Raw genomic sequence first — 12,568 nt, 5'->3', positions numbered from 1 at the left:
CTCAAGAAATATTTATGATTATCATCCATGTTGATTTTCCCCCCCAAGGTTTCTTTGATGAATAGAAAGTTCAAAAGAACAGCATTTTTTTAAGTAGAATCTTTTTAATATTATAAATGTCTTAACTGTCACTTTTGATCAATTTAATGCATCCTTGCTGAATAAATGTATTCATTTCTTTTAGTACAATATTGCAAAAGCTTTCTATTTTAGATAAATGCTGTTCTTTCTATTCATCAAATAATCCATGTAACATGTTTTTATAATCCTAAAACATGTTTTACACAACTGTTTTCAACATTGATTGATACTAATCATAAATGTTTCCTGAGCATCAAATTCTCATATTAGAGTGATTCCTGAAAATAATGTGACACTGAAGACTGGAGTAATGATGATAAATTTAGCTTTGACCACATGAATAAATTACACTTTACTATATATTGAAATAGAAAACAGTTATTTTACATTTGAGTAATATTTCAAATAATTACAGATTTTTTGATAGAATTTATAGAAATAAAATTTACAGACATTTGGTGAGCATGGGAGACTTCTAAAACATTCAAAATCTTACAAATCAAAAACTTTTAAACAGTGTGTGTGTATGTGTATGTGTATGTGTGTATATATATATATATATATATATATATATATATATATATATATATATATATATATATATATATATATATATATATATATATATATAAATACTTTTGCTCTGATGTGTCTAAATTAAGCTTTAGAAAATGTACTAAAATATAAATATAATATAATAAAGTGTTATAGCTTGAAAAAATAAAACAGCATGATGTTTTAATACAATGCTGTTGAGCAGATATTCAAGTTGTTGTTGTTTTTTAATGTAGGCTAATGGGCAGAGCATCAATGAGATTTCTTGAGCATAACTGCCTTTTGCTTTAAAAATAAATAAATAAATAAAAATGTTTGATATTTGAAAAGAGAATACAGCAGCATGGAAAAGCATGAATCATTTAGCAAGTTTGATTGTTTTCCAGAAAGGGGGAAAAAAGAAAGAACTGACAGCAAGACCCAGGGTGGGTTTTTGCCATATTTTAAAAAAAGAATAGAGATGGATTATTTGGCAAAATTGGAAAGCTGTCTCCCATGCGATTAGGCCAACGGCTCCAAATTTCAGAACTGCCCCGTTCTCTCTCTTTCTCTTTTCATCCCTCTCCCTTCAGAACACTCTCTCCCCACTCACCGTGCTTCCTGGATCTTGCACTACTTGCCCATTGGCAAAATGTAAGTGGTTGCTCTTGCAAAAAATGAAGGAAAGAATGTAGATGGATTAGATGGAGAGATCAAACATATAGACATAAACATAGACAGACAGAGACTACAAAAAAACTGACATAGACTGCAAAATACTGACAGATAGAAATGGATGGATGGATGGATGGATGGATGGATGGATGGATGGATGGATGGATGGATGGGTGGATGGATGGGTGGATGGGTGGATGATGGAAAGATGGGTGGATGGATGGATGGATGGGTGGATGGGTGGGTGAATAATACAAGCGACAGACAGAACAATACAACGACAGACGAATAGATATAAATAGAACGAAGGAGACAGACAGTGAGACCGATGGATGGATGGATGGATGGATGGATGGATGGATGGATGGATGGATGGATGGATGGATGGATGGATGGATGGATGGATGGATGGATGGATGGATGGATGGATGGATGGATGGATGGATGGATGGATGGATAGATAGATAGATAGATAGATAGATAGATAGATAGATAGATAGATAGATAGATAGATAGATAGATAGATAGATAGATAGATAGATAGATAGATAGATAGATAGATAGATAGATAGATAGTCTGTCATTGGCAGCTGTTTAAGTCAGTGTTAATCTATGGTCATTATGTTTAGCTCTGCCCAGCCGTCTCTTATCAGAGCAAGAGGCTGAGAGAGCCGGCGGTCCCACTTCTGTTTCTAAACAAACCGTTATTCCTCCCCAGTACTTACCACACTCAGATTTACTGGCATATTCGGCTTTGGCACAGGGTGGTTGTGCAGCGTTTCCAACATGTCGTTCAAGTCCTCTTCCTGTGAGGAACACAGAAAAAAAGGACTAATATGAAAAACAAACAAACGAGAAAAGGGCACAACTGAACGAGCACAAAAGAAAAGAGATTCTATGATTTAAAGCAGTCAGCGTAAAGTATTCCTACAGCAGTCTACGGAAGAGAAATATATCCGACTGACACACATTTAACGAGCGATCCTGAGGTTAAGAGACGGTAAGCTAGGCTGTGGCAGACGCTTATTATTCTGGGGATGATTTATGGCAAACATTGGCTGTTCGTAATTAACCAAAGGTCCTTGCTCAGAGCGGGCGGCTTTAAGAAGCCATTGGAGAAAAGCTTTGCCACAAAACAGGCCTCAGGATTATAACGCTGAGCTTTTACGAGCTTTTATGACAAGAGCGCAATTTACCCTCTCAAACTTGCTGTAGAATAGCGATGCTGTTGCTGTTAAAACAAAGACTGACATCCAACAGTTAGGCACATATTTAGAAATGCCCTTTCCTTGTAAGCAAGTTCCCAGATTAGCCGTGCGGCCAGAGCTCGCAGCGTATATGGCCGTGTGCTTGTACATGTGTGTGTGCGGGGGTGTGTGAGCTGCTGTCACGAGAGCCTGGATGCTCACACGCATGGTCAGTAACACAGCCTGAGGAAACACTTCATTTACCCTCGCCATAAACCTTCATCGCTCTTGTCCTTCCTCGTCAGTCAACGCCGCCTCACGCGGAACGGAACGCCAAAAGTCAACCCGATCATGCTTGCTTGCTCAAGGAAATTCATTTACGCGTACAAGTTTAGCTGTTGTTAGACAGGGGTAGAGTCACAAAACCAACTAAAAATATAATTATTGTTAAAAAAATTATAATGGGCTTGATTCTCGAAACACCAGAAGTATTCGCACGGTCACATTTAATGCAAATTATAAAACCACTGTACACAACAAATTTATGAAAACAGTTCATAAATTCATTCCCGCATTGAATTTTAATGCACCAATTTACTTAAGAATACTTTTATGAATGATTTAGACTCGTTATTGTGCTTTAGTTTTATAAACGTGACCCATTACGGAAACTTGCATTTAATCGTTTGTAAAACTGTTCTTGTATTACTGGTCACATATAAGGCAAATTTCAGTCTTAAGTGAATGTAAAAACGATTTTCATTGACGATTAATGTGTAAATCTTTCAAGAAACCATTCCTACATAAATTGCTGCATTTAGTGCAAATCGTTTTGAAAAAACGTTTGCACATTAATTGTCAAATTTAATGAAAATTTCACATATATAAAGTTACACATTTAATTTATAAATAGTACAAATCAATTTTTCACACAAAAGTGTCATACACAATAAAAATGTGTGTGGTCCCACTCTGTATTAGGTGGCAGTAACATGAAAAACACTTGTATTTACACTGAAGCACTTGTAATGTATTTGTGTTGCTGTACACTTTTGCTGATATTGAGATGGATACGGGTGAAGTTAGGGACAGGTGTGGTGGTGTGGGGTAGGGTTAGGTGTAACGGAAGGGTCAACAGTGTAACTACAGAAATTAATTAAGATTGTAATTGCATGCAGGTATTTTAAAAATGTGAGAACAATGTAAAAACATGTGTGTAGACAATAAGTGCATTGTATCAAATTATTCATTTAAACTTTAGTGAATAGTAGTTAGGACCACCTAATATAAAGTAGGGTCATTTGTGTAAATACTTCTTTGCCTAAATTTTAATTAAAAAATGTGTCTAAATCTTACATGAAACAATTCTTACATAAATTGCTGCATTTACTGCACATTTCTGTGCAAATAATTTGTAAAAACGGTTCTTATATATAAATTTTCTATAAATTGTCGTATTTAATTGTACATAAACATTTTTTCACACAAAATTGACACATACAATAAAATGTGTAAATAATTCCTAAACTTATTCTTGCCTAAATTGCCACCTGTAATGCAAATTTCTGTCTAAATTGTAAAAACTATATTCATTTAAAATGTGTGTAAATAATTCCTAAAATTATTCTTCCATAAATTGCTGCATTTAGTGCAACTTTCTGTGCAAATCATGCGCAAAAACAATCTTATATAAACGGTCTAATTTAATGCAAATTTTTGTCTAAATTCTACATAAAACTATTTTATTTAAAATTTGTGTAAATCTTTTATTAAAAAAAAAACACTCTTACATAAATTGCTGCATTTACTGCAAACTTGTGAAAATAATTCGTAAAAAACATTCTTGTATTAAAAATATCGCATTTAATTCATAAATTAAAACTAAAAACTATTCTTTCCTAAATTGCCACATTTAATGCAAATTTCTGTCTAAACTATTCATAAAAACTATTTTCATTTAAAATTTGTGTCAATCTTCCATAAGACAATTTTTACATAAATTGTTGCATTTAGTGCAAGTTTCTGTGCAAATCATTAGCAAAGGTGGTTCTTATATAAACTGTCGCATTTTAATGCAAATTTCTGTCTAAATTGTACATTAAAAAAACGAATGTTATTTAAAATGTGTAAATCTTTTCTGAAATTATTCTTACATAAATTGCTGCATGTACTGCAAATCTCTGTGCAAATAATTTGTAAAAATGGTTTACACAATAAAAATGTGTAAATACTATGCTTGCCTAAATTTCCATATTTAATGCACATTTTAAATAAATTGTTGCACTGATTTACACGGTGTACTGCTTAAAAATAATCTCACTATTTTTTAGCTTTTCTTTGTGTGTTTGTTTTATGTGTACTGGGTTTAAATGTATTGAATCGTTCTTGTTGTACAGGCGGCACATTTTTTCCCAAAAGAAAACTTTCTGAGTTGAATCAATTCAATCTGTTCACTACAATAGTCTCCTAATTGAAGCTAAAGATCTTTTGAAAGTTGCTATAAATAAGAGAATCTGCAGAAACAAAAAAAAGAGAATGTGCTTTACATATAGAACAACATGGAATTAGAGAATGAGTGGGAAACTCTTTTTTTTTTTTTTTAAAGTAGAAAAGAAAAAGAGGCATACTTTTGGCAATGTAATGGGTCGATGACACCGAGCATCTTACAGCTTATTTCCTGACCCCTGTGTCTCCCAGTGTACTTAGCCCATGATTTGTTTGTGTAGCGGAGGCTTGGTCTTCTTCACTTCTCTTTCAGCGGCTCCGTTACACATAACTGAATGATAAGAGACTGATAGAGAAACTCGGAGCAATTCAGTTGCACACTGGCTCCACACAAACTCTGTTTTTCATTTGATGTTAGCTTAATATTTTCATCCCCTTTTCCTAATTCAAACTTTACTTCGTCTGCTACTGCTGTGAAACTTTCAGAAAGGGAAAAAAACAAAACGATTTGGCACAGTGTATTTCCTGACAATTTGTTTTCCCGTATATCATAAGGACTGACTTCCTGTTCGATGCTCGGTCTGTTAAATGTCAACAACACTGCAAAGCAAAGCGCAACCAACCAACTGTGCCTGTTTCGCTGAGATGGATTATAGATGACGTTTTTCTTTCTCCTTTGTCTTTGCAAACACACACACACACAAAAAAAAAAAACACTCAAGTTTTGCTTTGCAGTGGCACTTTTGGCTCACAAGCTGGATGGCAGGAAAGTGGGAAATTTCAATGCCGTTTGTGACATTAGCAGTTTGCTCAATAGGGGGTCCGGCTAGGCGCAATCAGCCACATGAAAAAGCCACCTCGCAGAGGAAGGTTTTTTTTTTTTTTTTACAGTTACACATGTTTACAGTTCATTAATAAACTTTATGATACTGTTGGATATGTTTACGTATTGAAATTAAAACTCTTCTTTAAAAATATTTTCAAAACTAAGTCATGAACAATGTGTTTAAACAAATTTCAGTTGTTAAATAACATTTCCTTTTGATTATATTTTTTGACTGTTTTTATATGTCAGGTGGTACCACCTGACATGGAAAGTGTACCAACTTTCCATGTCAGGTGGGGTTCCAGGTTCCATCTCAGCACATGCTTGAAATGAGCCAGTATTTGAGAGAGACCTAAAAAAACGTGTTCACTCTTCCACAGGAATCAGTTGGGCTCCTCTGGATGATGCTTTATCATATTTACTGTTGTTATCTTGTCCATTCAGAATACAAATGTTTGCAGTTGTGGCACCCTGACAATCAAATGTTTTTCAATGATCTTAACAGCTTTAAAACTGCTGATATTTATAAAATGTGATAATATGAAAGGGTTCAAATCCAAATTTATGCCATGTTGTACATTTTTTATTATTAAGAAACCATTTTAAATAGTTTTTTTTCCTTCATTTGTTCATTTGTTTGGACAGTTCCTGACATGTTTAATTTGTATCATTACTTAAATGTATTAAAAAAATGTCATTAACTTATCAAATTATTTTAGGAAATAATGCACTTGGACACAAAAATATACTCGTCATGCCATTGATCCAATATATAATGTATATAATATATATGATATTCAATGTGAATTCATGTAAATATTTCATAAAACTATTCTTACATATTAAAATGTTGCTTGTTTTTTTTTCCATGTGGAAACAAGTACACACCTAATGTTTCGATAAGTTTTAAAAAGTTTGCAAGACTAAACTGCCTTAAAAGTGTAAAACTGTGTAAAATTCTTCAAGCGGTTGCCGCATTTAATGTGAATTTCATAAATTTGTATTGAAATTTTGCCAGTTTTTCTCATTTGAAGACAAGTTGAAGATTTTGACTTAGCTGGTGTTTTAAAAAGTTTTTAAGCAAGTTTGTACTTAAAAATTATTTTACATTAAAAAAAATTATGAACAATTTTACATAAATTATCTGTTTTTTTATATGCAGAAATATTTCATAAAATATATTATTATGGTGCTCTTTTTGTTAACACTTTATTTTAAGGTGACATAGTTACACGTAACTACATGTCAATTATGCATAATTACAGGTAACTAACCCTAAACAAAACACTAACTGTAACTGTATAGTAAGTACATGTAGTTAATAAATATTATTAAAAATCCAATGTACAGACGCCGACTTAAAATACAGTGTTACGCTTTATTACAAGGTGTCTTTGTGTCTTTGTTGGTGTATTTGTACTATTTGTTAATAGTACTGAGTTATATTAAGTAACTACATGTACTTACTATAGGTTTAGGGTAGGATTAGGTTCGGTTTAGGGTTAGTTGCATGTAATTATGCATAATTTCCTGTTATAGCAGGTACATGTAACATTTGTAACAGGGATGGTGTAAAATTACGTGTTACCCTTTTTATTTTTTTTCATGTGAAGAAAAGTTGAAAATTTCCCTTAACTTACCTGGTGTTTTGATAAGTAGTCTGCAAAGGTATTTAGCAGCTTATAGTAAATCTCAAACCATGGGAGATAGCTGCCAAAAAAACAGAAATAAATATACATTAAACAAATATTACGGAATATTTAACAAGAAAAAGCTATAAACATCAATTTTATTAAATCTGCACTACTACAGACGATTCTTCCACCGCTTGAATTTTAACCTTGTGTGTTACATCATGTTTTTTTTCTTTGTGCCGTGGCACATTCGGTGTAGACAGCATCATAGATTATAATGGCTTCCATTTGCTTTTGTTGCGTCTGGTGTAGACCCAGCGTTAGACTTCCTTTAGCATTTTCAGGTAAGTAAACCTTGATACAACATTCTTGGTTCTCGCTGACATTTGCATTTTAAACATTCCAACCATGGAGCGGGCTAAATAAAAGTATTTGGTTTCTTCAACAAAAACATGACTGGACCACTGTAGCCTGTAATAAACCAGAGATGGGATGGTTTACAAGCATGCTGTGCCCAGATGCACAACCTGAACCTCATTGTCGTACATTAAGTTACTACATATGTCACTACTCTATGTTTTTTACCCCCTCCTTCAAATTAATTTCCCAGCAGGAGTAAAAAAATAATTCACACCTTATCAATGTGTTTTAACTAATCACACAATGACTAGCCAAGAGTATCTGCAACATTGTGTGTGTTGCAGCCTGACAGAATCTTGGCAAAGTTGACAGGCCTTTAAAGATGGAACGCGGCCAATGTGTTGTTTTGGCTTGAAGGTTGTAAGAACACACACACCATTTATTTTGTTATGCAATCTAGTGAAAAAATGCGGCCTGCTAGCGGGCTCTGACTTTTTCTTTCCCGGTATGTAGGCGTGATTACAACATGCATTTCGACTCGGTCTGAAATCTCACACTTAACTGAGAGCGATTACATCAGCTATTCTTTTCCAGCGCTTTGACTTTTGTTTGTCGCTACTGCTTGATTACTTTAATTGGCTACGATGAAAGTAAAGAATTACTGGGAATGTGGTAATTTTTGAAGAAGAAAAAGCAAGGTTTCATATCAACTGATCTCAGTTGACCCACAGAGCATGCAGTGTCTTGATTCAAGTTTTTCTTCCCCCTTTTTTATCCTTCCATGGGTCAGTGGGCTCTCCAGCAGACTGGAATTAACAGACAACAAAAAACACAACTAAGTGTATCTAATGCAAATTTTCATATTGCCGAATGCGTAGAAAGGGGCCAGTGGCAAGCCGTTCCCAGAGATGTGCGCTCAAGCGTGCGAGTTTCAAGTCTGGGTGACCATTAACCTAAAACAATCATCTCTTAACATGCCAATATTTTGACATGCATGTCAATGATCGCAAACCAGGTCACACTATTCTAAATGAAATGCGCCTATGCAAATTGCAGACGGGCGAGAAAAAATGATCCATGGCCTGGATTGTGGCGTGTTTTAGTTAGCATGACGCGTTGTTTGAAATATCGTAATTGACCGACACCTTGCTCAAGCTGCATTGCACAACAAAGAAAAATCATTATCTCCTCTCCTGCTCGCTCTTTGTTTGAAATGCGAGGCTCCTGGATGCTAATCCTTCATTTTTCACATGTGAAGGGGATTTAAACTCCTTGTCAGAAAGGCACGGCAGGCCTTGGAGAGCACAAACACTCATTATACTCTTAAATGAGAGCATGTAAATCTTTTGTATTAAAGTCAAATAAATCACTGCTCTATAAGCTGCAGACTTGCGTTGTGAAGATATCCAGGGAGGAATACCTTTCACAAAACCTTGGATTCATTTTTTTATTTCAAGTCATAAAGCAGGAGCACCATTTTTCTTTTTTTAATTTCTTTTTCTTTTTCTTTTTTTAAATAGGCTGAGGGGAGCACGGCACCCCAGCCCAATCTCTTCACAGCTAGTAAGTAAAAATGTGTTTGTATTCGGCAAATCCTCTGATAGAGGAACATTCATCATGCTGAACTGTGCTGAGACGAGCCAATCTCAACGGCCCTTTTAGGTTCTCTAGCGCCGTGTGTACTCGAAGAGTAAACCAACTTATCTGTGGCTTACTGGCAATCCCTAACAAACTCGAGCTCCTTGCTTCCATAGCCAGAAGCATCAGATAAGCTTGAGCGAATGGTTTGATAGCTGGAAAAAAAAATGACAGAAACTGACCACCAATGAATGAGAGAATGTGTAGGTCATGACACGATTAGAAAAGATGTATGTGTATTTTCAAGAATTAAGTGCGAGCTACTTAAGTACTTAAATAAATCCCTGCAACTGCTTGGCAAAAGTTATGTTTAAATCGATAAATATTGAAGACCATAATGAAAATCTAGGATTTAAAACCTGGAAATAGAAAACGTTTTAGTATAGTTTTTTTTTTTAATGAAATTAATAAAATATTAAATATTTAGTACTAAGGGGAAATCAAATTGTTAACTTCAAAACAAATTGCTATGCTAATTCCTTTTATTAAACTTATTTAGAACAATCTCACTAGTAGTCTCAGACTTTAGAATCCCACTGTAAATCAATCTGAAAACAAAGCTTTACGCTGCATGAATGGCCTTTGGTTTGTCTCATACGCCTGTACAATCTAATCGGCCCTTAAATCAACATGCGTCCTAAATCATCAGAGGTATTTAGGAGCTTTAAAATCAAGTCAGCTTGCACCTTGTATCCTTCCCAGGATGAGATACGATTACATGATTACCGACTTTTCCTGAGTTTTATGTCCAGCTAAGGAAAAGAAATTGCTAAATGACCACTAACTGAGGAAAACCTATGCTGTCTGAGGAAGACGCCAAGTCGGGTCCCAGCCATCAAATAAAACCGGCGAGAGAGAGCGAGAGAGAGGGGGTCTATTTCATCTGGGGTCTCGCAGATGTCCGAAGGCTATGTGCTGAGAGTGTCCAAGGGCCGAATGGGCGCAGAGGGTGGGGTAAAACGGAACGCTTGTGTTTTTGAAGTGGTTTGGCCTGAAGGAACCGTGGCCTATTTGGCCTGGGCTAAACCTGCAAAGCTACAAAGGGCCGTCCACATAAAACTGTCCCTCTCATTAGGCAACTTCCTTGTGTAAGCTTAGGTGACAATTTTATGGTCCCAGGACTTCAACAATCACAAGGACACAAACTGTTTTAATTACTTTTCTTTTATATTCCGCTGGAGAGTGTATATGTGTGTAAATAAGAAAGTGTCAACTTACAAAAATCTAAAAAAAAATATTTTATATGATATCATTAATACCATTTTCTAAAAATGGTATTAATGGTAAATGAGAAAATGTTGAAGGTGTCTGAATACACACACACACACACACACACACACACACACATATATATATACATACACACACACACACACTATATAAGGGGGTAGAAAAACAAAACTTTCCTCTGGTATTTAATGTTTCACCATGTTCGTTCCAAATACATGATATAAACAAAATAAGTCTAGGGTCTAAAAAAAAAGAAGAAGAAGAAAAAAAAAAGCAAAACTTTCAAAATGCTTTTCTTATTATGAATGAAGGAAGCCATGCAAACTACTCAGAATGCATAATGAATTTTATACATCATATGTCAAATGAATTAGCATGTAAAACTCAGTGAAAGGGACAGGGGAGACTCTTGCTAATTGGCAGCAGGGCTTCATGCATAATTATTGGTGAACCGTCTCCGGCATGCCTCTGTGCCTGAATAACGAGTGGAGAGAAAGAGAAAACACACACACACACACAAAAAACAAAGGCCATCCTGGTTGGGAAGGGAGGAGGAGAGATCTCGACAGCAGCTCATCATGACGATGATAAACCTGCGATTGTCCATCAATACAGTGTAGACAGAGGGGAAAAATAATGTGATATGTCCCAGTTGAGCTGCTCTGAATTACTAAATTACTTTGTATTATTAAATACACTGGTTTATCGTTTATGCAACAGTAACAGTCTTCAATCTGCTGCTTTCTATTGTCATTGGAACGGTTCAGAATGGAAGCAAAAAGGAGTATTTTTAATCTGTTTATTATTATTTCATAAAAGTGAAGTATTGTTTGTTTCAAATCCCTTTTGATGATTCATCTAGAATTGGTTTCCCTTAAAAAGGAAAACAGACACACGGTATTTCTCAAGAAATGTCTTGATGAATACTCGACTTATCAACATTCAAATAACTAATTATGCACTTTAGAAGTTTAAAAAGTGCATAAATAAACTAAAACCTCTTACCTGAGCAAACAGATGCAGACCCTGCAGCCGGACGTTAGCCGACAGAAACCAAACCTCTGCTTGCTGTCAATGTCTGTGAGCACAAACGTGAAGTTCTGGCCCACCTGAGTCTGGGACACTCTGCAGCCCACCACAAAGAGAGGGAAAAACAAGGCTGAAATTAATCTTTTATCAAAGCGTACACTTCACTTCATATTTGATGGAATGGTCTGAGTATTAGCCAGCGACTGTAATTTTCAGCATAATCATAAAAGAGCAAAATACACTCATATCCATGTAAAATATCTGAAAAGCTATCAAAAAGGCAATATGTGGAGAAAAAAAACTCACATTAAGAAAAATGTGCATTTTAAAAGCATTCACTAGTATACATTTGGCAGCAGAACGATTGTATTACATTTAAGGTTGTAAGAACTAAACCAAGGGTGACTGTGTAGTTTATCTCCACTAGATGGCAGCAAGAAAGCTTTAGCTGGAAGAAAGTGTTTAAATTCTCACACAGCACATACACTATACAACAGCACTTTCCATTTTTCATTTCAAACGCACACACACATACTGCTGTTTATTCAGGAGATGTGTCTCACATCATTTCAGTTAGGACAGACACTGTCTACTGGGGGGGGGGGGGGGGTGTCTTAATTTCTATAAAGGTGCTTTATTTCTACAGAGCTTCAAGTGAAGGGTCTGACATTAGAGACTAGTACAACTGAAACCAAACAAGGTGTTCAGCTCTACCCTGTGCTTCGTTTACGACAGCCCCTTAAAGCATGTGTGAGTGAGTGTTGTGTAAACAAACATCCTAATTTTTCCCAATTCACACATCGATTGACTTCTTTTCTGGAAGCGTGAGGGACTTCCTACCTTTCCACGTCAAATGGGAAACAGAACTTAGGCACTGTCTGCAGGACCTCCTGGAAAGAAACAAAAAAGAGACATTAGGGGTCATTCAA

The 12,568-nt window shown here is 35.4% G+C and overlaps 1 protein-coding gene across 3 annotated transcripts in view; it reads right to left on the bottom strand.

Annotated features, from left to right (window-relative positions):
- The window catches only part of dennd1b (DENN/MADD domain containing 1B), a 122,452-nt gene that overhangs the window by 55,679 nt on the left and 54,205 nt on the right, over positions 1-12,568 (bottom strand). For 2 of the 3 annotated variants that reach the window (XM_067416078.1, XM_067416077.1), the window contains exons 4-7: positions 12,480-12,529; positions 11,616-11,735; positions 7,389-7,458; positions 2,016-2,096 (exon numbers count right to left, since the gene is read on the bottom strand). In XM_067416078.1, the coding sequence (XP_067272179.1) occupies positions 2,016-2,096; positions 7,389-7,458; positions 11,616-11,735; positions 12,480-12,529 (321 nt within the window). Of the gene's footprint in view, positions 1-1,228; positions 1,283-2,015; positions 2,097-7,388; positions 7,459-11,615; positions 11,736-12,479; positions 12,530-12,568 lie in introns of all 3 variants that reach the window. The other variant, XM_067416076.1, reaches the window with a different exon arrangement.

The sequence above is a fragment of the Pseudorasbora parva genome, chromosome 14 (genome assembly GCF_024679245.1).
Source record: "Pseudorasbora parva isolate DD20220531a chromosome 14, ASM2467924v1, whole genome shotgun sequence".
NCBI lineage: Eukaryota > Metazoa > Chordata > Actinopteri > Cypriniformes > Gobionidae > Pseudorasbora > Pseudorasbora parva.
This window is presented reverse-complemented; position numbering and strand designations above follow the sequence as displayed.